The 26,882-nt window shown below is 41.3% G+C and overlaps 3 protein-coding genes across 8 annotated transcripts in view; 2 read left to right on the plus strand and 1 right to left on the minus strand.

The window, feature by feature from the left end:
• LOC124135372 (integrator complex subunit 8-like) overlaps window positions 1-1,706 on the minus strand; it is a 43,789-nt gene extending 42,083 nt beyond the window's left edge. For 4 of the 5 annotated variants that reach the window (XM_048399038.1, XM_048399036.1, XM_048399037.1 and 1 more), the window contains exons 1-3: window positions 1,653-1,706; window positions 918-1,053; window positions 579-755 (exon numbers count right to left, since the gene is read on the minus strand). In XM_048399038.1, coding sequence (XP_048254995.1) covers window positions 579-755; window positions 918-1,047 — 307 coding nt within the window. In that variant the 5' untranslated portion in view covers window positions 1,048-1,053; window positions 1,653-1,706. Of the gene's footprint in view, window positions 1-578; window positions 756-917; window positions 1,054-1,525 lie in introns of all 5 variants that reach the window. The other variant, XM_048399035.1, reaches the window with a different exon arrangement.
• A 206-nt stretch (window positions 1,707-1,912) lies between these two features.
• LOC124135373 lies at window positions 1,913-10,242 on the plus strand. Its single transcript, XM_046500682.2, has 7 exons — window positions 1,913-2,021; window positions 2,949-3,080; window positions 3,465-3,669; window positions 4,692-4,881; window positions 5,510-5,558; window positions 6,511-6,713; window positions 7,424-10,242. The coding sequence occupies exons 1-7, from the start codon at window positions 1,956-1,958 to the stop codon at window positions 7,731-7,733; spliced, it is 1,155 nt and encodes a 384-aa protein (XP_046356638.1). The 5' UTR covers window positions 1,913-1,955; the 3' UTR covers window positions 7,734-10,242.
• An 8,245-nt stretch (window positions 10,243-18,487) lies between these two features.
• The window catches only part of LOC124123515 (fibrillin-1-like), a 34,917-nt gene continuing 26,522 nt past the window's right edge, over window positions 18,488-26,882 (plus strand). Inside the window, exons 1-6 of one of the 2 annotated variants that reach the window (XM_048399041.1) lie at window positions 18,488-18,791; window positions 21,928-22,030; window positions 22,824-22,976; window positions 23,617-23,736; window positions 25,135-25,254; window positions 25,905-26,021. In XM_048399041.1, the coding sequence (XP_048254998.1) occupies window positions 18,678-18,791; window positions 21,928-22,030; window positions 22,824-22,976; window positions 23,617-23,736; window positions 25,135-25,254; window positions 25,905-26,021 (727 nt within the window). In that variant the 5' untranslated portion in view covers window positions 18,488-18,677. The remainder of the gene's footprint in view (window positions 18,792-21,927; window positions 22,031-22,823; window positions 22,977-23,616; window positions 23,737-25,134; window positions 25,255-25,904; window positions 26,022-26,882) is intronic. The other variant, XM_048399040.1, reaches the window with a different exon arrangement.

Consider the following 26,882-nt stretch of genomic DNA (forward strand, 5'->3'; position numbering starts at 1 on the left):
AAAATAAGGATTTTTGAGAAAATCCCAATTGTGAAAGAATTATGTATGTTTTTCTCCAAGTCTGTCTTAATTTGCACTTAGTTTGCAATCCTAGATAATCCCGGATCTCAGAAACACCCTGTGCCACAAACCATTTTGCCACCTATGTACTGGTTGGTAGAAGCATCAAATAAGTGAGTGAGTGAGTATGGTTTTATGCTGCTTTTATCAGTATTCCAGCAATATCATGGCAGGGGACACCAGAAATAGGCTTCAACTAAAACCAAGGTAGAAAGGGAGGGTTAGGTGAGGAGAAATGGGGTTTAACGTCACGTCCAAGATTATTGCACTTATATAGCGACGTGCATGCACGTGTATGTGTGTGTGTGTGGCTGCTTGTACTAGTCCAGACTGGGGCCGATTTATAGTGCTAGCACACTGAGATACCATGCCGCAGTTTAACATGAATACCCCACTCAGACACAGTATACTGACTCCGAGCCCACCAGTCCTTGTTTTAGCCCCTTAATGCCGAGCGCCAGACAGGGTAACAACAAGTACCATCTTTTAACGTCTGAAAGAAAGGGTTAAAGACTTACATGTGAGAGCTGGCTGATTCTTCCCTGGTTCCGGTTTAACCTCCGACTGAGGTCCATATCCTGGCTTGCCATCCACTTGCTGACTTGGCGGACTAGCTTCACGTGTCAACATAACATTCCGGAACTCAATCTTTGCTTGCTGCATGAATGTCACAAGAAGCTGCACTGGGTTTGGTTCTGAAAATATGAATTATTATCAAGTTTACTATGGTCAATATTAATGTGATCGTACTAACAAATGTTACAATGTGGTTACCACTTTGTAAGTCAAGGCAAAACCCTGGTTTATCCATTGTTACATCCCCACTGAACATTGCTGAAGTGTGTACGGTGTCTTACCAGGCATTTCCTGCTGTAGGTGATCTTCCAGTAGATTTTCATTGAGAACAAACTCATACCACATCACTGCTGGGAGGGCTATAGGCCCCAGGGACCCGCCCCCACGGGAAACTACTTGACTCTCAGTCATCCTTCTCTGGAAAGTGAAAAAAAATATCAGGTTTAAACAGGATGTCATCATGACCTTGTCCACTCCTTCAATTACTATAGTACATCCTTCATTCAGACAATATATAAATCACAGACAATATATAAATCAAGACCCATGAAGATCTGTGTAGAGAATATGAGTATGCGAAGATATGATAGAAATCATAAAATATTTTGTCATTGACCATGGACAGGACCAAGTAACTAATAATGATAACAAACAAACTCACAGACAAGGCCCAGTTTTTTGAGAATTTGTTTATTACATGGTCCTGTGTTTAGATGACAGGTAAACCTTGTAATGTGCTTTAAATACCACACTATTCAATCACATGCAACAGGTCATATTGTTAGTAAACAGTGTCAAATTCAAAATTCTGAAAAGGATAACAAGGAACACTGATGTAGTCTCCCAAGTTGTAAATTGAGGGGCTAGATTTGACAAAATTTGTGATCACCTGAGCTCGTTTGTTTTGGTATGCAATTTAATTCGCTTTCATTGCGTTAATAAATACTTTCTATGATCCGGCACATGTTACATGTTTTCTTATTGACACGAACTTAATATTCACAGCAAAATATTACTTCATTTTGACTCCTTTAGCGTCATTGGTTCACAGGAAGTGAAGAGTCGGTGCGTGAAAGTTATAAAGAGAAAAAGATAGCGAATAACACGAAATTAAATAAATTATCGTCTACATAATAGCATACATTATGATAAAAATATTAATACAATACTGCTAGACCTTTGTCATTAGTTATTGTTATTATATACACAACATTTATCAGAACGTCATTTTCTATGAAAATATAATCTTTTACTATAGCTCATATTTGGTTCGTTCTTTTACATGCAACCTAAACCGGAAGCACACTAGTGCAAATGTAATGGCGTCGGAAATGTCAAAACAAGATGAGAACACCAGTGTCATAGCAGAGTTTCTAAGCACAGAGGTAACCATTTCTATTGAACTTCGACTGTGGCGTAAGGTAGAATATAGTGACTACATGCGGGAAGTTTGTTTGATATTTGCATTTTGAGGAAGGAAGGTGTCAGGCGAGATGCGAATGCTGTAAATGGGATATTCATTATCGTACTACGATTCGGAGGATAAGACATCTAGTCTAGATATGTTTGCAGCAATTTCGTAAATAAATCGAGGAGTTAACTTATGTTTCTCATATTTATTATTAGACGTTGTTATAAGACCACTTTAATACCACACCTACCCGGTCGAGCAAATATGCTTCTGATCAATTGAGGAGTAATTATCAATGATTTAGTATTATCATGATTATGGCAATCAGCAAAATCAAATTGAGCATTTTGGTTCAAAGGAAATGATGATTCAGTTTGTTAACCCTTAATCCTTAAACCATTAGTCAATAGATGGGTAGGCATATTGTGTTTCGTATCCTAGCTCAGGTGTAAAATCATAATGAACAAATGATGAATACCTGACTTAAATCTTCTGAACGTGAAAAATGATGCAAAAGAAAATATTTTGGACAGTTTGATTTTTCACTGACTGCAGCATCCTCAATTATCATGATTGTCATGCATTTGTTATAATATATACCCATAATGGGATCAGGTGGTCAGGCTCGCTGACTTGGTTGATGTATGTCATCATATCCCGAATTATGTGGATTGATGCTCATGATGTCAATCACTGGATTGTCTGGTCCAGACTCGATTATTTACAGACTGCTGTCATATAACTGGAATATTGCTGAATGCGGCATTCAGAAACAAACAAACATTCTGATATCATGATTATGATTGTTATAACCATGATAACGGAATGGTGATAATCGAGGATGTTTATCATTCAATATTATTTATTAATGCTGAACACTGGTATGGGTGTTATGTTTCAGTATGCCAAATGTATGATGTGTGATGGATTCTATGGGTGTAACTTCGGCCAGCCAGTGTGCAGTACCTGCCATCTGTTCCTGTTTTCTGTGGACATAAACAAGGGTGATGGAGAGGCAGAGGTGTACACCGAGGTCAGTAAAATACACCCTACCCCTGTGGAGAACTAACAAGAATTGGTTCTCAGGCAATGGCTTTTGAGGATATAGTGCGGATGGATGGTGTTTTCTTTTATTTTTTGGAGGGGTTGTTTAGGCTAGAATGTACAGTGATGTTACCAAATTTTGTTTAAATTTTTTTCAGTGAAATCATGTCGTTCATAAGTATTGTGGAATTTCACTGCTGGGGTTGTGTGTTCTAGACACAGAATATTTAAAGTTGTTTTAATTTTTATTTTTAAACATGGAAATAAAAATGAAACATGCAGCGTACTTTATGATGATGCGGGCAGTTCCTGAGAATCAAGACTAATATTGTTACCCTAATTGAAAGATAGCACAATTATTTTGAAATTCCAGAAGGCAGATTCGGATGATTCTGGCAATGAGGAGCCAGGTGCCGAGGCGGACTTCTACCCTAAACAAGAACCAGTGATGAAGACATACAAGTCATCCTTTAGTTGTAAGATGGACAAGCTTGCCGAGAGAATACAGACTCTAACCCTGCCACGAGAGAGAGATGACAATGTCCCAGATGGACTCGTGGACTCGTTGCCACCGGAGGGTAACTCATGTTAATTTTCTGATCTCAATCTGAGGTTATCATAGGCCCTTGTCTGTTGTCGTCCATCTGAGATATGAACCAAATGTGACCTTTTCCTACATTATATATCAGCAGTCAAGTGCTTTAGTGGTTAGCAGAGTATTATCAGTACAGAAATGAAACAACTTGCATAGAGGTCATTCTGAAAAGGGAATAGGGTCATCCTAATGATGGGGAGTGTATTTGTTCAAGACATGACGAGCATCCTCACAACTCTAGTTTTAAACCTCTGATACTCTGGTTTTACAGTTACTGTCAACATGGTCCAACATATTACGGTTTCAGGATATCCACAAATACAAGGACGCATGATGCAAGAGCAAAAACTGAGGTGTCTTGATCATGTTGATATGGTTGATGAAAGGAATTCCATTAAAAATGCTAAGGACATTCTTTGAACGTGGTACAACCCATTCTGTGGATGTGACTTTACCAACATGGTAGGGTGTGTCTGAATGAATAGACAGCCCAGATAAGCACATCTCTGTATATTACAGGGGTTGATTTAACTGCTGGCCTGTTAGCCTGTGGCCAGTTAAAATCATAAAGGGCTTGCTGATACAAATTTTCACCCCTTATCCGTGTATGTTTAATTTTTTTAATCATGAATCATGAGAAAATATTGAGGTCTGGCGAATGGTTAACTCAAAGAAAGATATATACCGATCATCTCGGTAGAAAGACAACCTGTTTGCCATTTTCATTTTTGTAATGATGTGTACAACAACATCTTTATTTGCTGATAAATCACGACGAAATGAGGATAATTGAAGTCAAGATTTAATCTCAGAGTGCAGGAAAAGGTGTTTCAGGGGTGTGGAGTTCTAAAATGTTCAGAGCCCTGCTGAGTGGCAACATGACCACAGGTTTGGCCACTCGCGGCCTCCACCATTTCCAACATTTAGTTGTAGGCCAGTAAACCCTGCTGGCTACATGCCAATTTGTTGTTATAACTACACTTGTGTTATACATCTTTCCTGCAGTGTTGCTGGTGGTGTTCAGTCACCTGGACGACATCTCACTGTGGACAGCGGGCAGTGTGTGTTCAAGGTGGAAGGAGATACTGGAAGGGGAGACAACTGAGACCCAGTGGCAGACATTCATCCGATTACGATGGCCTCTTTTTCAGCCGCAGTATAAAGTCAATTGCTGGAAAACTATATACACAAAACTGTAAGTAGAGTGACAAGATATCTTGTTATTCCATGAACATGGTGAAGTATTTATGTAAGTGTGATGTAGACTGGGCATACACAAGTCCACATCAGAGTTGCATCCCTTAATATCAGGATTCACTAATTATGAAGTGAGTGAGTTAGGTTTAAAGCCGCTTTTAACAGTATTCCAGTTATATCGGGGCTGTCAGCTTAATGTGGGAGGAAAGCACGAAGTGATGCAGGTCTCAGACGTTTACCACTTCGGTGAAACCCATGAGCAAGGGTATGGTGCTGACAAATCTAGAAACATAATCGGAGTGAACCATGATTCAAACCCACAATCACAGGTTTCTGGCATGCCCAAGGGACGCAACTCCACCCATGCCCCTGCTAATTATGAAGCTAGGGCTGTTAGAAACCTACCTGTGCTTGTGGGTTTCACCAAAATTATGAAGGTTTTACCAAGTTGGTAAATATTTTTCCTCCCACATTAAAGGACACAGCATAATATAAGAATAAGAACATAAGTACTTTTCAAAGCATTATACTCAAATCTCTTATATAGAGAATGTGCAAGTATCGATCTTCAGAATTTAAACCGTACCCATTGTTGTTTATTGAAGTGTATTTTGTGTCTCTTTCAGGTTAGAGAGTTCACCATGTCGATACTGTCTAGAAAGCATGATGTTACAGGTACCTCATCTCTTGAATTTCCATTGTCTGGTCTTGATAGTATCATCTTCCAGAGGCAAGGGAGTTAACTGACTGTAAAAGTCCATTTTCCACCCTTGCCGAACTAGGCTGCAATTATGGAGTTACATTTTGGCTGGACTAACGAGTCCATGCATAGTCCAATCAAACCGGACTAGACATCCGGTTCGTAAGCAACATGGATTTCAATGAGCAGATTTGGGTGGACTGCAGGATTTGTAAAGCATGTGTACTGCCAGCGGGGCGTCGGCAGATATTTTGCAAATTCTTCATATTTTTAATCAAAGTGCTCAAGTGATTTGATGCATTTCGTGGGGTAAGACCCGTTTTATTACAAATATGTAACAATACAGATCTTGACTATGGAACAGATCGTCTTGACTGGGCGTGCTGTTTTGTGATATGAGAGGTGGAATCTGATTGGTCAATAGGAAGAACATAGAAGGGACATGACTTGTAGTAGTCACTGGTTGCGCTACGATCAAGTCTTGGAAATTCCAGCCTTTGCCTCGGGAAGATGGATAGTATATACAGTGTTACTTATTCTCTTACTTATGCTGGAGAGTTAGCATAAACGATTTGATGAAATTATTTTTGTCATTGTGAATAGTGTGCATCTGTTTGAGGTGGAGCCAGAAGGCAATGTCTTTTTGCAAAACTTAATGAGGTTCGTCAAACCATTTTGTGTTTTGAAATCATGCACTTCCATGATGTTCGAGATCTGATTTTGTGTCGTAAGTTGGAAGTGAGATGCTGTGATTCCAGGTCTGTACAACTGCTGAGAGCAGCAGTAGGGTAGCCTTGTGGTTAGTGGTTTGCTTTGTCACACCAACAACCTGTGTTTGATTCCCTACATGGGTACACATCCTTGGGTGACATCAATCCCAACTCCCTTAGTCACTACTAATGCTGAGCAATGTTACCATGGTTACAGAGCACACCACCTATAGAGGAGAACTCATGGCGTCACCGACGACTACGCAGTGAGCTGAAGACACTAAAGACAGACCCCCCTGAGGGAATACAGGCCACCCCCCTAGACCGACATTGTTGCCACTGGCAGGCCTCCATCACCGGCCCCCAGGGCAGTCCATACGAGGGAGGGATCTTTCTCCTGTATCTTCAGATACCACAGAGGTAGGTCTCCCATCTGATAAAAATGTCTCCAGATACCACAGAGGTAGGTCTCCCATCTCATAAAAATGTCTCCATATACCAAAGAGGTAGGTCTCCAATCTCATAAAAATGTCCCAAGATACCCCAGAGGTAGGTCTCCCATCTCATAAAAATGTCTCCATATACCACAGAGGTAGGTCTCCAATCTCATAAAAATGTCCCAAGATACCCCAGAGGTAGGTCTCCCATCTCATAAAAATGTCTCCATATACCACAGAGGTAGGTCTCCCATCTCATAAAAATGTCTCCAGATACCCCAGAGGTAGGTCTCCAATCTCATAAAAATGTCCCAAGATACCCCAGAGGTAGGTCTCCCATCTCATAAAGATGTCTCCAGATGCCACAGAGGTAGGTCTCCCATCTCATCTGTATTTGTAGTATACTTTGATACCAATGAAGCTGAATATTTGCATGGAAGGTCCCAGTAATGTTTTCCAAATGCTCACTAAATTTAGATCTGAGCTCAAGTGCAGCTGTCAGAATCTAGGTCAGATGACGGAGATTCATCCTTCCAAAATGTTTTATTTTAGCATCTTTTATGTCAAAATTTGTAGTCCATTTGCTTCATGTGCAACAAGCTTTTTCATCAAAACAATGTCCTTGATATCATTTCAACCAATCAAAACAGAAAGATGAACATAGATACATAGAGCTTTCTACATTTATTGCAGCTATCCCATGCGACCACCTAAAGTCCGATTCATCACAAAGATATTTCACCCAAACATCAGTCGCCATGGAGACGTAGGTTTAGACTCAATCCATCACAACTGGAGCTTAGCTCTGACAATTTCCAAAGTGCTGATCAGCATCCAGTCCCTGCTGACGGACCCCTACTGTGCAATCTGCATGGAGCCCCGGATCGGCGGACTGTACCAACACAACAGGGCGGAGTTCGACAGGATAGCCAGGCTGTGGACGTGGAAGTACGCCATGCACGACTTCCTCATGCCAATGAACATCAACCTGAAGGGGGTGTGACGCCTGGCAACGTGTGATGTATGTGTTGCCATGGCGACAAGGTGTAGCTAATGAACATCAACGAAAGGGTGTGTGATGCCTGTCAACATGTGATGTATGTGTTACCATGGTTTCCAGGTGTAGCAAATGAACATCGACCTGAAGGGGGTGTGACGCCTTGCAATGTGTTATGTATGTGTTACCATGCAACAAGGTGTGGCTAATGAACATCAACGAAAGGGTGTGTGATGCCTGGCATCGTGCGATGTATGTGTTACCATGGCTACTAGTTGTAGCAAATGAACATCAACCTGAAGGGGGTGTGACGCCTGGCAACGTGTGATGTATGTGTTACCATGGCTACTAGGTGTAGCTAATGATCATTAACGAATGGGTGTGCGATGCCTGGCAACATGTGATGTATGTGTTGCCATGGCTACCAGGTGTAGCCAATGTACATCAACAGGAGGGCTGTGTGACGAATGGTAACATGTGATGTATTTGTTACTTTGGCTACCGGGTGTAGCCAATGAACATCAATCTGAAAGGTGTGTGAAGCCTGTGATGTGTGGTGAATCTGTACCCATGGTTACCTTATATTCTTCATGAACATCAACCTGAAGGTGTGTGACACTGGTGAAGCATAGCAACATGGGATCATCTGAAAATTAATGTAACCATGGATACCTGGCTTAACTCACGGCTACTATTGACTTGAAAACGGGTTGAGGTCCAGTAAAGTGTTTGTGGTTAGCATAGCCCTTCAATCAAAAAGACTACTAAATGTGAAGCATGTTTTTTGGTCATTAAAAGTGTATGTGTTTACAGTAACCATGGTCAATCCACAAGTATTTTTCTGCAAGTGTACATGTACTTTGATGTTTGCCATGGTGACATGGTATATCTCATGAACACAGACTATGTGTATTCATTGTTTGTGTTATCTCCATGGTTACCAGGTATAGCTCATGAACCTAGGCAGTGTGTATTCATAGTTTGTGTTATCACCATGGTTACCTGGTATAGCTCATTGACATTGACAGTGTTTATTCATAGTTTGTGTCACAATGGTTACCATGGTTGCACAGTAACAAATGTTTTTCAGATTTCTAATAAGTACAAACTTTCGGTTGCAAAAAATTGTATTGATTTTTGTACCAGCATGGGACTTGTCAATGGTGGATTTGTCTCAGCAAGAGTAAGTGGGTTTGTGTTTAACCATGTGAACGCTACTGTGAAAACTATTTTAGTTGTCATGCTAATGTCATGGCATGTCAGCCTGATGTGGGGAAAAACTAAGAAAAACTAGAAAAACCTCCTAGATATTGCTCATTACATACACCACTGGGCTTGCATTCCATACAAGTCAGCGGTAGAAACTAACATTATGATCCTTATACTGATAACCAAAACAATACAGTTACTGTTACCATGGTTATGTGGTTTCCTCCAGGGGCTTATTTGTCAGTCTATCAGGATTCATGTTTGTCCTACCATCAGATCATGGAGTCCTGGATTCAGTTCCTATGGTTGGTGTTGTCTGGATGTTTCTGTTCCAAACATGCCAAAAGTGCTCAGTCAGGATTGTAGATTACCATGGTTACAGTGGCTACAATATTTACCATTCCTGTTGTGTCCACATTGCTACACACTTATGTAACATCCTTCTAGTGGGGTGGTGGGTAGTCTAGTAGATAAAGCATTCACTCGTCTTGTGAAGGCCCAGACTTGATTCCCCACATGGGTACAATGTGTGAAGCCCATTTCTGGTGTCCCCTGCTGTGATATTGCTGGAATATTGGTAAAGATGGAGTAAAATCTGACAAATTAACTCCTACTGGGAGTCAAACTATAGTTAGTTTGAATACTACCAACTGGTAATGACGAAAAATGGTACCATTAAACAGTAGGTCACTGGAACATTTGGCTGTATATTTCCCAAACAAATACCTGCGCAATGGGTGGAAGACAGAACAGCACCGATTACAACCAGAACAACTCTGTAGTCAAACTGACACTGTGATAGACACTCTCCTAATTTGGACATCTTCAACAGACAGGAAATAAAAAAAAATAGCTTAAGTTGTCATGGTTATGCAATTGTAAGTTTCATGATCAGGTGTACTTCACATAGTTCACTATCTCATGGATCAGAAAAATGCACACATTTGAGATAACTTCCTCACTACATTAACTCTTCACCTTAACAAAGAAATATTACTGTCAATGTTTTGGTTCTAGTCATTAATAATCATTGTGATTCCACTATTAACATGATTAAGAACCTTGCAATTTCATTGGTTAATTCTTACCGTGTGACGAAACAATACAATTCAACGTAGACCCCGACTGACTCTGACCGAATATTCGAATATTGACTTGCACATGATGAATATTGACCTGTCAAATGATGAATATTGACCTGTCACATGATGAATATTGACCTGTCAAATGATGAATATTGACCTGTCACATGATGAATATTGACCTGTCAAATGATGAATATTGACCTGTCACATGATGAATATTGACCTGTCACATGATGAATATTGACCTGTCACATGATGAATATTGACCTGTCAAATGATGAATATTGACCTGTCAAATGATGAATATTGACCTGTCACATGATGAATATTGACCTGTCACATGATGAATATTGATTCGCCTGCTAGAAAACAAGATGGAGTCTGGTATAAATGTTTCACGGTTCGCAGCTAAGTTACTGTAATGAAACAGAGGACGGTTTAAAGGCTTCATAAACTTTAAGGTGAATTCAGATATAACAAAAGGAATGATTATTCTTGACAATCAAGGTCAATATGCAAAACAAGGACCCTCGGACCTCACCACTCTGGCGGTCTGACCACCTCAGGTTGGGTCCTTGTGTCCTTGTTTTTGCATATTGACCTCGTCAAGAGTAATTTGTATACTGTTGACCGGTAGAATTAGTCATAGGACAGGTCAAATTCTCATTTGCACCTGCCCTATGGTAAAACAAAGATTAAACTCAGTCTAGCAAATGTTCATTTTGTCCCACTGTTCCTGGTACTACTCTAGACAGTCTGTTCCCATGTTGGGTCCAGACCAATGAATATTTTTGAAAATGAGACTCCCTACATACTGGGAGAAACATTAACAGCTCTGTTGATATGCATCCTATTAATTGAGTTTATATATTGTTTTAATGACTTGAATAGCACCTGCCAAGACTGTCACTTAAGCGTTGTCCATATTCAACTATAGTTGTAGCAACTGGACAACGACTTGTTTTCCAGGGGGACTATGCTTCAGGATAATTTGCTATCTGAGTCAAGATTTTGAAGTTCTTCCGCGACTGATACTGACTCATTTGTCTTTGTATTTAGGAACAAAGTTATCTATTAGATTGATGTTCATCCCAAATTTTGAGTTGATAGACAGACAAAGGGATGTTTGAACAGTTTGAACTAGACAAGACAAGACTCCCCAATTTGCCTGAGTCTCGACTCCTTTCCGATATGCTCACATACAAGTGATGTTTGGGTTTAGTGGACTAAAATGAGGACTGTCGTTAATTCGTCTTCTATGGAATAATGATATACTACTCAAAGAAAGTAGAAGAACACCTGATTCTTTCTTATTTGGGGTGGTCGGGTAGCCTAGTGGTTAAGGCATTCGCTCGTCACGCCGAAGACCCAGGATTGATTCCCAACATGGGTACAATGTGTGAAGCCCATTTCTGGTGTCCCACGCAGTGATATTGCTGGAATATTGCTAAAAGCAGCGTAAAACCATACTCACTCACTCTTATTACTATAGTTGCCACTGGCAAGCCATGACAGATTAACTATAGTAATATGAAAGCATCAGCTGGTTCTTACCTTCTTTTGAGTAGTACATGTGCAATCAGGTCGCAATGCTCACAATGTGTTTTGTTAACTGGAATTTCAAAGCATGCTTTGTTCAGTTATCCGGTTACAATATTCACCATGCTTGTCACTGGCAGAATATGTTTTGTGAACACTGCTTGAAAATAACATTGTCTTGATATGCTAGATGTAAGTATTTTCATGCAAGCCGACCATGCAGTTGATGATGTCTGGGGCATTATGAGACATAGCTGGTTGTCAGGTAATCCTTCTCCAGACCTGTGGGCAGGCAGCCACTCGTATGGTTGGGGAAAATGTGAACAAATAAAGAACAACTATGTTCATCCCTCCATGTATCACCTCACCGCCTCCGTGGTCTCGTGGTAGAGCGTCCGCCCGGAGAGCGGAAGGTCCGGAGTTTGATCCCCGGCTGCGTCATACCAAAAGACGTTAAAGACGCTCGGCATTAAGGGGCTAAAACAAGGACTGGTCGGCTCGGAGTCAGTATACTGTGTCTGAGTGGGATATTCATGTTAAACTGCGGCATGATATGTCAGTGAGCTAGTGCTATAAATCGGCATCAGTCCGGACTAGTACAAGCAGCCACACACACACACGTGCATGCATGTCGCTATATAAGTGCAATAATCTTGAGCGTGACGTTAAACCCAATTTCACCTCACCTACATCATGATATATGTTTATCTAGCCATCCTAAGGATTTCTGTAACTCATTGGAAAAGCAAGAAGTGTGAAATTGTTTTAACTATTATGAGGATTATTATCATCTGCAAATATGCTGGAAGAATTCAAATGTATCTTAATTATTTATCTTGCCTTTTTCTAAACATTATTGAACGCTTTATTTAACCTGCTAAACACAAGAAATACTTCTGGAGCTTTAGAAATTCACCTGTAGACATGGTAGAAGAGAGGACTTCTGTTAAATTTGGGATTTTTTTTAACTGTCTTCTTGAACCATTTGTTCTAATCTTGTTAATGTTGTTGTCATGGTGACCAGTTGCGGCAGAATCAAAATGGAGCTTCTGATGCCATGAACTATTAATCCTTAGATCGTGTGTATAGTATATACAAGGTGCATTTGAATGATATGAATGGCATTTAAGTATCTCTTCAACTTGCCAAACATCCTCCGTCCATCAGGGTAAGAGGATTCACCATTGTCCTAAGAAGTGACTGAATGGATTGTTTGGTGAGACTCGGTGACTTTGTTGATATAGAGAATGTCTTTTGATATCAAATATATCAACACGAGTTGATAAAAGTGGGAAAACTCTGAGGCTTGCTGATGATTTTTTCCACTTTTATCATAAGTGTTGATATAATTGATATCAAAAGACACGAGGGTGAGATTTTATTTATCACCCAACATCATTCTTCCAAATTTTTCAGTTTATAGACAGTCATAAGCAGTGTCTTAAGTGTAAAAAGTACTACTAACAGCTTCAGTAGCAGAGCCATTAGTGATGTCATTTGATTGTGACGTCATGGTAACCACTGATGTCACAATGGTCTGCAAAGCATTGTGATGCAATTTCATTGCAGTGATATCTACACTGTAGATATCGCTTGATCTCACCCAAGCGATATCTCCTGTGGGAGCCAGTTTTGGATGATAAAGGGTGTTGTTTCCCAACAGTGTGGGTCTTTCCTCACGATATCAGTAGCTGGATTGTCTGATCCAGATGCTATCATTTACAAGCTGTCATCGTAAACAACACGACTACTATGATGCTACGCTTTCATTATGTACATGTATATGTCATGGATGTGAGATGCAGCCCGATGGTAGGGCACATGACCTATTTTTGCTCTTGTGCAGGTCTTTCTGTAATGTTCCCACAACTGTAATGCATAATGAAGCAGTTCGATTATGTGTGAATATCCCAATCCTAGACCTATAAATATAACTTACAATGACCTGCCTACATTGAGAGGCCAGCAAGCTATTACATTGAAGTGGGAAATTGACAAAAGAGGCGTAAGAACACGAGTTGTATCCCTTTGTTACGTCATAGCTGAATGATGTCACTCCCGTGATGTCATCACAGGCAGGACGTCAGACCACAATGGGATTGTACATTAATGTTGTAAATATATCTGCTGAATATTAGACCGGCTGCATATTAGACCGGCTACATTCACACACACAGAGACAAACACACATACACACACATACACACAGTGGACCCATGAAGATGCCGGGTAGAATAGGTCTTCAGCAACCCATGCTTATCGTAAGAGGCGACTAACGGGATCGGGTGGTCAGGCTCGCTGACTTGGTTGATGCATGTCATCGTATCCCAACTACGTGGATCGATGCTCATGTTTTCAATCACTGGATTGTCTGGTCCAGGTTATTTACAGACTACCGTCATATAGCTGGAATATTGCTGAGTGCGGCGTTAAACAACAAACGAACAAACACACACACACACAGTGTCACACACAAATACAGATAATCGCATACAGACGTCCATACGGAGTCACTCGTACACACTCGGTCTTACACAACAGCCGCGCTGCAGTCCTACATACGAGTGTGCATTCGGAGACACGGGAACACACAGTGTCATACACAATCACACAGATGTACACACAGCCACTCGTGCACACTCGGTGTTACAATTAGACTCGCTGCAGTCCTACATACGAGTGTCCATACGCAGACACACGCACACACACGCACACACACACACACACACACACACACTCACACCTTCACTCCCAGTCACACGCATTCACATACACACATATAGTCACACTGAATATCCGGATCAGAATTGGTCTTCAGCAAGCCGTGCTTGTCATAAGAGGCGACTGACAGGACCAGGTGCTCAGGCTTGCTGACTTGGTTGATGCATGTCATCGTGCATCTTCCCGAGGCAAGATAGTCAACTGACTTTAAAAGTCCAGTGGAAACTGGACTTTTAAAGTCAACTAACTCACTTGCCCCGGGAAGATGATTATCGTGTCCCAATTGGTTAGATCGGAGCTTATGATGTCAATCATTAGATTGTCTGGTACAGACTGGATCATTTACAGACCGCTGCCATATAGCTGGAATATTGCTGAGTGCGGTGTTAAACAGCAAGCACACAGTCACACCAAGATCCACCAACCAGATACGAAGGGGCATACTTTGCATTCATTACCCCACATGACTGACGATGAATAACAATCTGCTATTTCAGTAAGTTGTAATGTATGCTTGGTATGGTACAGTGCAGTCGACATGGTCACGTGTACAGCAATGTTTAAGCAATATATAATATATTTTCCCTTGTTAGTACTGTTGATGGTGTCCCCCTTTTGCTAATCATTTGATAGATGTATGGTGTCTACATGTGGTTGTGTACCATATTTGTTTTGTGCTCAAATGCCCTGCTGTTTTGAGAAATGTATTTAATTTTGGTATATTAAATATACTGAGAAGATCCCTTTGTTTCTTGTATTTGCGAACACAGTTCTGTCCAAATGTTTTGGGTGTTTTTCGCGGATGTGATAACATTGTTTGGCTTCCTTCCACATTAGGTTGACAAACCGTGCTATGGCATGACGGATGAAGTATAGTGAAATGAAAGAATCGTGTGTTTTAACATCTTTTTAGTAGTATATATAAACATTACTTAAAGAAGAATTAGGGGGCACGGGTGGCCCAGTCGTCTAAGGCGCCGCGATTCGCTGTGCAGAGTTGCGTCCCTTGGGCTCGCCAGAAACCTATGATTGTGGGTTCAAATCCCGGTTCGCCCCGATTATGTTTCTAGGTTTGTCAGCACCATACCCGTGCTCGTGGGTTTCACCGAAGTGGTAAACGTCTGAGACCTGCATCACTTCGGGCTTTCCTCCGACATTAAGCTGACACGCCGCGATATAACTGGAATACTGTACTGTTAAAAGCGGCGTTAAACCCAACTCACTCACTAATTAAAGCAGAATTAAACCCAACTCACTCACTTCAATTTCAAGCAGATGAAGAGTTGGAGCAAAGGTAGGAGAGCATCATTCTGTAGATTATTGATAACCCCAACAGTTACTGACCATGGGGGTAAGTAAAGCAGGACAAATGTATTGCATTCTGTTTCCTTGTAGTGAGAACTAAAACCAGTAGGTGTAACAGATTTAAAGGAAAAACGAGTTGTGAGGAATTGTGAATAATCGGTCAAGATTGCTGGGTTGGATTTGGTCCTTGGCAACCCATGCATATTTATGAGGCGAATTAGTGGATCGGGTGGTCAGGCTCGGCGAAGGTCGTTGCTGATAATATCAATCACTAGATTGTCCCAGACTCGATTGTGTACTGGCAGCCATCATTAGCTAGAATACTGCTGAATGGTGTGTTTATCAACAAACGAACACAAGACGAATGCGTTATGTAAGTCCAAATGTTTCACCCACTGTGTTCAGATCCGACCCCGGAGCAGGCTCCTCTATATGTTACTTATTCTCTTTCCAAGAAGTAGATTGAACATGAATATGTGAAATGTCAGCCTCACAGACACTGAAGTCGGACTATTTGCACTCCGTGCAAACATCTTAATACACCAACGTAAGTATCCATCTCCATCAAATACATGATTATGTCTGTGTCTAGAGGACAACATAGCATTACCGATTCCCGATGCTTTGAGGGTCAGTCGGGTAGCCTAGTGGTTAAAGCGTTCGCTCGTCACGCCGAAGACCCGGGTTCGATTCCCGACATGGGTACAATGTGTGAAGCCCATTTCTGGTGTCCCCTGCCGTGATATTGCTGGAATATTGCTAAAAGCGGCGTAAAACCATACTCACTCACTCCGATGCTTTGAAGAATTTGCGCTGTTTAATTCTTTTGAGAGACTGTAGAGTATGGTCCAAACAAGGTCCAAATTTAACTAATGAAAAGACGACAACCAAATATGTGTTTGAGTATCAAGTTCATGACATTTTGAAAACACGGACAGAACTGCTTATAAATAGCTTTTTCAATATGACTGCCGTGTCGTCATTGGCAGGAACAAGTATGTGAATTTGGAGCTTCATTGGTGCAGTTGTTTCTGCGGAGGCGCACACCGGATGCCGGACAAAAAGGCCTCGACATTATCTCAAAAAAAGCTTGGTTCCCTAGAAACAGTGTTATAGCAGAGTGCGACCATTGGCAAAATGACTTATATTGATTGAAAGATGGAGTATTTTAAGTTTTCGTAATTACAGGTTTTTCATCTGACTAATAAACTTTGAAAATCTCTCACATGCAAATCTTTTAATTACGGAAACTTAGAATACTCCATCTTTCAATCAGTATAAGTCATTTATGCAGAATATATTTAAATATAAACGCTGATAGTAACATTTGTCAAGTGGCTGTCCTTCTTGACATTTTAAATTGTTGACTATACATCCACGTGAGCTACAATGCCGTGGTACTATGGTGAAATTTGAGAGTATTCGTATCAAAACCAACAGCGGTCGGGGCACGGGTCCCAGACTCATCAATTCACCGTGCAGAGTTGCGTTTCTTAGACGCCGAAGGATCCTATGAACCTGAGGGTCGAATTCTAAAGTTCCACCAAAATGGTAAACGTCTGAGGCATGTATCACTCAGGGGTTTTCCTCACGGAGAAACTGGCTTGGTTTGGTTTGGTTTGTTGTTTAACGTCGCACTCAGCAATATTCCAGCAATATGACGGCGTTCTGTAAATACTCGAGTCTGGATCCAACAATCAAGTGATGGACATCATGAACATCGATCCACACAATTGGGATACAATGACATGCATCAACCAAGTCAACGAGCCTGACCACCCGATCCCGTTAGTCGCCTCTTACGACAAGCATAGTCGCCTTTTACCGCAAGCATGAGTTGCTGAAGACCTATTTTACCCCGGATCATCACGGGTAGAAATTGGCACGCCTGATATAAACCCAACTTAATCACTCAGTGAAAGTTAAAATTTAACGTCGCATCGAAATTATTTCAGCCATATAGCGACCAATCACTCTTTCAACAAAGTTCATATAGTCTCTCAAAAAAGTCAAGGCCATTCAAAAATAACATGATTACAGAAATACAAAGAGATATCGAGTGATGGTGATGGATGGATAATAAGACGGAGGGACTTGGTGTAACCTGACAATCAACATACCACGTTTGCTGCGTATTCTCAGGGTGCACACAACTAAGAAAGACGCGGGGTGTGTTGTAAAAAGTTAACGTTTTAGATGACTTGATCAATAACGGGTCATGTCCCCACGATTGGTCTAACATTCGTTTATTCGGCGTGGCATGGTCCGAAATAATCTTCCAGACAATTTGAGAGAGTTTTGTCCACCTCTCTTGCAGCACCTGACCCAGTTCGGCTAACGTAGCGGCTGACCTTTGACGTCGGCGTGCACGTTTCCCGATCATATCCGCGACGTGCTCTATATATGGGGAAAGGTCAAGGCTCATGGCTGGTCATTGCATTCTTGTGAATGTTTTGCTGCTGGAGGTATTCCGTCCGCGTCGTTTGTATTAAGTGGGTGATTGATTATTGTTTTACCCATAGCCTTCCCCCAAATCATTATTAATTTAACTTTAAGAACCAAATGAACATGTTATCATGGGAGGCAATGCGCATACAAACTGTCATCAGAATGATTGATGTAATAAGGAGGGATGGCCACTCCTAGAATCCCCACCCCCACCCTTCCCCTTTCTGGTCCCACCACTGCCAAGTACTTATATGTAAGGCCGTTATTGTTAATGGTTGTACGGATTTGGGGATATTTTTTAGAAACTCTAAATGATCAATTTTCCAACAATCCTTTTCTTCAATTAAGTTTTCATTTATAACGTGGAAACATTCCGTAAACAAAGTAATTGACAATACCACTACATATACGAGGGGCAGCAGGTTACCCCCTTCCCTCGACTTTCCACGGCATTGTTTCTTCTTCGTTTTTATCTGAAGCAGTCCGAGGGGGTGTCAAGTTTCCCGCCATCACTTGCCACTAATTACCTACAGGAAACTGGAGCCTGTCTCTCCATCACCGCAACAGCTGGTCGGGAGGACAACGCGTGCTAGCAGGGCTTGACAATGTGTATTGTAGCAATGAATGTCACCGCGCTCTGTACATGGAGTCCAGAGTTGGAAGAAACTTGTTGATAATGAAGTGGCTTTTGTTGGTGATTGTTGGACTAGCGACTTGTAAAACCTCACAGGCGGATTACAGAGACGATGCTGCAGATGTAAGTTGAAATATTCTTGAAAGGTTTATTCAATTAGGAAACCGATCGATTAGTTAATAATGATGTACTCTGATGACTCTATATCGCGTTCTAAGTCGCAGGGGACAAGGCATGTTCTCTAGGTCCACTCGCATCATGGCTATTCCCATTATGACTGAAAAGGGGGTAAAAAGAGCCTACCTATGGAACAATGGACTACCCCAGTTGTCATCTGTGGCCCGCCCATATATGCATTATTAAAGAAAGCTCGCAATATTACTTGCCTCTTCACTCTGTTAACAGTATTTCACAATGATTGCCCCGATGTTAATGTAATTTGGAGATTTGAAAATATAAACTTTATTGAAATTTCTGAAAATTGCAGCTTGTTTTGTGTCAGAGAGGCGCGCATGTCCTCCACGTGCTGAATGAATAAACACATGAATAAATCACACGAAGGGAGGAATCTGCTTTGTCTTTTCCCCATTTTGTTTACCCCAAGTCCGTATTTAAATTCACCTAGAAACAGGGGTGATAGGTAGTAATTTATTAGCAGTCTCTCAACCATGAAGTGTGTATAGTGACAGAACATCATAACGGGAAGGCACCGTACTCTTAAAGATAGATACAGTTAATGACCCGTGAAGGCACCGTACTCTTAAAGATAGGTATAGTTAATGACCCGTGAAGGCACCGTACTCTTAAAGATAGATATATAGATGACCCGTGAAGGCACCGTACTCTTAAAGATAGATACAGTTAATGACCCGTGAAGGCACCGTACTCTTAAAGATAGATACAGTTAATGACCCGTGAAGGCACCGTACACTTAAAGATAGGTATAGTTAATGACCCGTGAAGGCACCGTACTCTTAAAGATAGGTATATAGATGACCCGTGAAGGCACCGTACTCTTAAAGATAGATATAGTTAATGACCCGTGAAGGCACCGTACTCTTAAAGATAGATATAGTTAATGACCCGTGGTGAGTAAAATTTGTCTGTATTGGAGTTGGTCAGGTTCAGAAAGTTATTCCGTGTGATATATGCTACATGCAAATATTAAATTGACATGTGATAATTTTTATCCGCCAGTAAAACCATTTGACCCAAAGTATATTCGTGAATATTGCAAATTTAATTAATTGTTTTTGCGCTTAGGATTACTATGTACAAACCGCAGTGTATAGGGAGAAATTATTAAACAAACATAATTATACAGGTGGGGCGATTTGAATGGGGTTAACGTCGCGTTCAAGATTGTTGCACGCATATAGCAACGTATTTGCGCACGCACACACGCACGCACGTGGTTCTCGTGCACGTGTGTGTGCGTCTCCTTGTACGAGTTCGGACTATGGACGGTTTTATTGTGCTAGTTTAAAGTGGACACCTCACTCAGACTCCGAGCCGACCAGTCCTTGTTTTATCCCCTATAGATGCTGAGCGCCAGGCAGGGAAACAGCGAGTACCATATTTTAACGCGTATTAGATGCGGCCGGGAATCGAACCACCGACCTACGGGTCTCCGGGCAGACGCTAGACCGGTATAAGGATACTGGCAACCGGATACTATTAGGAACACGTTAAGTGGTCGAGGTCGAAGAATGTTGACAAATGTTCTCAAAACTCAACTCTTGGAGTTTCCTTATTGCGAGGAAAATGGCCTGTCTTCATCTGCACAGTTTCCGTTTCAGCACAGTCCCTGCACAGGAAATGTTTATCTTTCGTTCTCCCAGGAAGCCATTACTGGCTCAAGTTACTTTTAAAGAGATGTCGGCCAATTGCGCATTTCAATTCCAACTGTAACTGAGGCTGTAGATGTGTCACGGATGCAGAGCGACGGGGCAGATCGTGTGGAGATGTTTAGGAACAGTCTTTTGTTTATTTCAGAAATGATGACGTCACACGCTAACGTGCCATCCACGTGATAGCTGAGAATGATTATTCATTCCTATGCTTTTGACCTTTGTTGGCGTTGTCGTGAAGTAGTATCTGTGTACCAGAATCCTTAATTAGCGTTGAAAGAAAGTGTTTGTGCAGTTGAGCTAAAGGACTATGGTATGGTGTCAACAAAATCAGGACAATTTATAGTCTTGGAGAAATGACACTCAGTGTAGTTGAATATATATGTTCTTTAAGAAAAAGAAACGTGTTGTATCTCATTATTGTAGCTCCAATATATTTTTTATAAGCTGAGGGGCAAAAGAAAAGACAAGTATACCGAGTTTGAAATTGAAAATTAGAAACGGTTGTTAAATTTGATTATGTCTATTATTTATCACTCGTTCCAGCAGTTTGTAAAAAAATAATCGGTGGCGGGGCCCCTACCATGTTTGAAATGTTATTCGTGCCGACATCTTTATTATATGTTAATTTTCAAACTTAAGTTAAGAAGTCTCATATGCCCGTCAGTAGTTGTGTCTTATGCGATTTTTGATTTTTTTAAATGTTTTAAATAAAATTATATATTATAAAGTATAACCATGTAGAGGTAATGTTTGAGTACTGACTGTTCCGTTCATATTTTGTTCATACTCACTCAAGGGTTATTGCTATTCCACAAAAGTATTAAAGCCAGAGAGAGACCAAGTCGTTCTATACAACTGGATGGACTATACAAACACATGTACTATCGTCTGGGACGAATGTTAAGATATATGTGTCACTTTCTTTTCTGATGATAGCTCTATTATTTTGGTACATTGTGCACAGCGGTGTGTAGACAGGGTGATCAAGGCCCAGCAATGTTAGGATGGTCTCTGAATAACGTGACTGGCCGACCTCGAGCTACATCGCCCGATGATGTATGACTGAGTGGGTGAATGTTGTTTAACTCCGCAGTCAGAAACATTCCAACTATATTGCTGTAAACATTCAAATCTATGCCATTCGAACTGGTGACTGCAAGTTTGATTCACAACCTTGGGGCATTGTTGACACACAACAGTGAAGAAGAACCAGTGACTGGATGTACAAATATTGTACAACCACAGACTGTTTTTAAACCCCAACGTATAAATATTGTCCAACCATACAATTACCCTGCACAGGTACATCACCGTAGCTCCACCAGGCGAACAGGAGCTGTCACTTGACAAGACAATTTCAGGGAGATGATAGGTATTTCACTTTGACTTTGTTATCCCCGTTGTAGGGCAGCGCGACCGGACAACCACAGTTCCAGCTGACCGGGGCAGACAACCTCCCACCCCACACCAACCCCCTCGTCTACTGGCCACACCAGCAGAACAATGAAGGTATGGATGCTACTATGAACGTTATCAAGTTTGTTATATTTTGGTCTTTTTCGTTCTCAACGCGGAATTGTTTTCTACCTACTTTAAGCCAACCGTCAACAAAAACAGTTACGTCCTGCAGTGATGACGTGCTAGCGTCACGTCCTGCAGTGATGACGTGCTAGCGTCACGTCATGCAGTGATGTCGTGCTAGCGTCACGTCCTGTAGTGATGACGTGCTAACGTCACGTCCTGCGGTGATGACGTGCTAGCGTCGCCATCGTCATGAAGACGTTTTGCACCGTTTCCATAAAACAATATACTGTTTACTGTTTTTATCGACCGTCTTGAGCGGGAACTGAAGCGGAAGATGAGAAGAAATGGGGTTTAATGTCGTGTTCGAGATTGTTGCACTTATATAACGTGTACGTGTGGGTCACCTCTGATGTGATTTTAGGTGGTTAAAATAAACACATCCCTCATTACTTCTGTGCATGGAAAGGTAAGGCACTTAGAGTACAGAATATTGGCACAGTCGAACACCGTTTTGTCGAACTCTGATGTGTCGAACTATCTGTTGAACACGCCATATTCCTTTGGTGTTGTGATTGACACTGGGAATCCTTTTTCTCATGTGTCGAAAACTCAGATTAGTCGAACTCTGTCTGAGGTTCACTGTATTGCCTGGTCCAGACTCGATCATTTGCAAGCCGCAGTCATATAGCTAGAATAGTGCGGGAATATTGCATCGTTAAACAACAAACCAAAAAATAAACAAACAAACAAATCAGGTGTGTATACATCTCTTCCACAGATGAAAACAACAACATTCTGGACCCGTTCTTTGACGAGTGTGTTGAGGAGAGTAACGTATGTGACCAGGTGTGCTACAGGGCGGGGCAGGACACACAGATCTGCGACTGCTACCAGGGGTTCTCACTCATGCTGGACGGGGCGTCGTGTAGAGGTGGGTACCCGACAGACTACCAGCAGGTGCGTTTTGGGTGAGCGACGGGTCTTCCTGGTTTTCAGATAAGTCGTATTCCATCATAACGGAACATAAGTGATTAATAATTCATGGCATCAGTTAATTCGATATTCCATTTTAGCTGTTTTTTTGTTGGTATGTCTGAGGTTTTTCATGCTGCTCTATCCACGGCCTTGTATAGCTTACACTAACGTCCACCATGACGCAGCGTGAAGATCGGGGTTAGAATAGGTCTTCAGCAACCAATGTTGCCGTAAAAGGCGACTATGCTTGTGGTAGGAGGCGACTAACGGGATCGTTGGTCAGGTTCGCTGACTAGGTTGATGCATGTCATCGTATCCCAGTTGCGTGGATCGATACTGATGAATTTAATCACTGGATTGTCTGGTCCAGACTAAATTATTTACAGACCTGCGTCATAAAGCTGGAATATAGCTAAGGGAGTTAACTGAGTGTAAAACTGGACTTTTATAGTCAGTTAAGTCCCTTGCTTCGGGAAGATGACTGTTAAGTACCAATGACATCAGTTCCCAAAGTACAAATTTAAATGTCACGTAAGGCGTCATCTCACCGTTTGTATCGAGTGTCACTTGTTGCATTGTGTCCTGTCTGTGTACAGATGTTGACGAATGTGAGGCCGGCTACTGTGGTCAATACGGTCAGTGTATCAACACCATGGGCTCCTTCATCTGCACCTGTGAACCCGGCTTCTACCTCAACAACGACAACTTGTGTACCGGTAACGACGACGCCACGGGGATATCTGATTTTTGACTAAGATCTTCTCTCTGAAATGAATATACTTAACCCCCCAAAACAGTTGTTAAATTAAGAGACCATAGACCATGAAAAAGAGACCATAGACTCTCTTCATTTTCAGACACTGCAGTAATCTAGACTTGCCAAGCATTATAGACTTGCATGGGCTGTATTGATTATATTTGTATCAGGGTCTGTGTGACTGACTAATCTGAAGTGTTTTGTACACATTTGTCATATGATGCTAATAGTTCTGGTAAATACTATTTTGTTACATTATTTGGGGGGTATTTGTGAAATTTCGTAGGTTTTTTTTTACCTTTGACGTAATCTCATTATATTCTTCAGCTCTTTTATACAGTTGGTTGACGGATGTTATTGTGAAGGTGGTAATTAAGAACGTAACACATTATTTCTTTCTGTCTCTGAACAGTTGCCATGTAAGCCGTGCTGGTTAGCTTGTGACGCTCCTTAAAAAATTGTAACTCCTTGTATTGCATCACAGATTTGAGTATGCCCATTTGCATTTGGCTAAATAGTTCAAGAATATTTATTTTCAGATTATATTTTCCCCCTTTTTTTCTTTTGGATGACCGAATTCGAAAACCATTTAAAAAAAAGACATGTTATGCCTTAGTGTTTCTGTATACACGCCAGATACATCGAAAATACGTGACTCCTGGAACCTCGCCATTTAGACGATTACGTTTGGGGATGACACAAATAAGGGCATAACTACATACCCATGACCTGTTAATCCGGTGGATGCAGACAGCAGATTATGACCCTCGCTCCCTCTAATCACTACTTCTACCTTTAATCCGGCTGATGTCTCAGGGAACAGTACTCCCCGCAATAACGGGGTTGTACTGTAGATAGTCCTGTCCGTAATAACGAGGTTGTACCGTAATATAGAGTCCTGTCCGTAATAACGGGGTTCTACTGTGATATAGTCCTGTTCCTAATGACGGGGTTGTATTGTAATATAATCCTGTCTCTAATAACGGGGTTGTATTGTAATATAGTCCTGTCTGTAATAACGGGGTTTTACTGTAACATGGGACACATCAGCAACACCCCGTGAAGATCCGGGTTAGAACAGGTCTTTAGCAACCCATGCTTGTTGTAAGAGGCGACTAACGGGTGGTCTGGCTCGCTGACTTGGTTGATGCATGTAACCTTATCCCAATTGCGTGGATCGATGCTCATGATGTCAATCACTGGATTGCCTGGTCCAGACGCGATTATTTACAGACCGCCGTCATATAGCTGAAATATGGCTGAGTGCGGTGTTAAGCAACAAAGAAACAGAAAAACAACAGCTAACAACCAACATCAGTAGCAAGATGTCAAGGTGTTCTTGTTTTGTCTCTGACAGATATAGATGAGTGTATGGACACGGGCATCTGTGCCGGGGGGTCCCTGTGCCGCAACCTCTTGGGGTCATACCAGTGTGCCTGTCCCCCGGGATTCGAGTACACCAGCGATGGATGCGCGGGTAACCTCATCCTCTTTCTCCATCACTTCATCACTCCATCATGTTCAACCAGTTCGAGTTCTCTATAGTTTTATAATCCAAATTTCCACATTGAAAGGTCTTAATATAACACCTGTTATAAACGTCCTTGTTTTGTATGTTTCATGTTCATGTTTACCACAATATTGCATTATCATGACATTTAGCTAAAAAACAGTTGAACGAGCTTATGAAATTGTAAAGTTCGGGACCCGTGAAGATCCGGGTAAGAATAGGTCTTCAGCAACCCATGCTTCTTGTAAAAAAGCAATTATGTTTGTCGAAAGAGGCGACTAACGAGATCGGGTGGTCAGGTTCGCTGACTTGGTTGATGCATGTATCCCAATTCCGTGGATTGATGCTTATGATATCAATCATTGGATTGTCTGGTCCAGACTCGATTATTTACAGACCGCCGTCATATAGTTGGAATATTGCTGAGTGCGGCGTTAAACAACGAACAAAGAAATTGTTTGGTTCGGAAATAAGTTCTTGGTTAATAGCGTTCGCTCGTTACACCGAGGATCCGCGTTTGATCCCAAACATAAGTTCAATGTGTAGCCAGTTCCTAGGGTCTCTCGCCCCGATATCGTGGAAGGATGAAAAACTAACGTCTGTTGTGGATGTTGTAGACGTGGATGAATGTGCAACCTCTCCGTGTGCTATCGACGGCGTCTGTAACAACACTGTTGGCAGCTTCCTCTGCTCCTGTCAACGGGGTTACTACAACAACAGCACACACTGTCTGGGTGAGATGGACTTTTAACATCTTGTGTTTTGGTTGTTTTTATTTAAATCATTTATTCCTAGGAATGCTGATCACAGAAGCAAGCGACTTGGTTTTCATTTTGTCATACAAATATACACGTTGTCACCACTGTGAAAGCATATTTTCAAAACACGGTAAATAATAGAGGCGATATTCATTACACGAAATTAAAATAAGCGGAAATACTTAAATATACTGTCATTGTCATCAAGATGGTTGTTAAGTGGATCACTAAATGAGATGATGTTTGCAAAGTATTCATACATATTTCTTTCATCTTATGATATTATTTTTGCTTAGACCCAATATGTGATTGAAGTGTTTATATTAAACTTTAGTCACAATCCATGTAGATTATCCTAGGGAGCACACAATCGATCATTATCAGAACTCTGTGTACTAATGTCTTGTTCATTAATTAAGACATAAACGACGAGTTGTTTATTGTACAATAAAACACTGCAGGGAGAATAAACCATGAGGTTTTATTGTATTCTTTATTTAAGGATGTTAATAAAATGTACAAGCTTTAAAAATATTTACCATTATTTAAAAATGATGACTCCCTGAACTGGGGGTTAGGTTAATTTGGTCTTTCCCCACATACTCTCACAATATTCATGTCGAATATCTGTACCTCCCAATACCGATTTGTCATACCTCTCCCACTTTTGGATGCGATCATTGCGTTTATCTACGTTGATTAGCTACATCTATGGGGAACAACTCACTACCTCTAAAAAATAACGTCGTCCAATTCACGACGTCATCAAGTTGCCAGTGCTTGGTCGAATCTCCCGAAATGACGTCATGATAGAACAATGTTTTATCATTAACTAAC

The sequence above is a fragment of the Haliotis rufescens genome, unplaced genomic scaffold (genome assembly GCF_023055435.1).
Source record: "Haliotis rufescens isolate VD_foot unplaced genomic scaffold, xgHalRufe1.0.p SCAF_19, whole genome shotgun sequence".
Taxonomy (NCBI): Eukaryota; Metazoa; Mollusca; class Gastropoda; order Lepetellida; family Haliotidae; genus Haliotis; species Haliotis rufescens.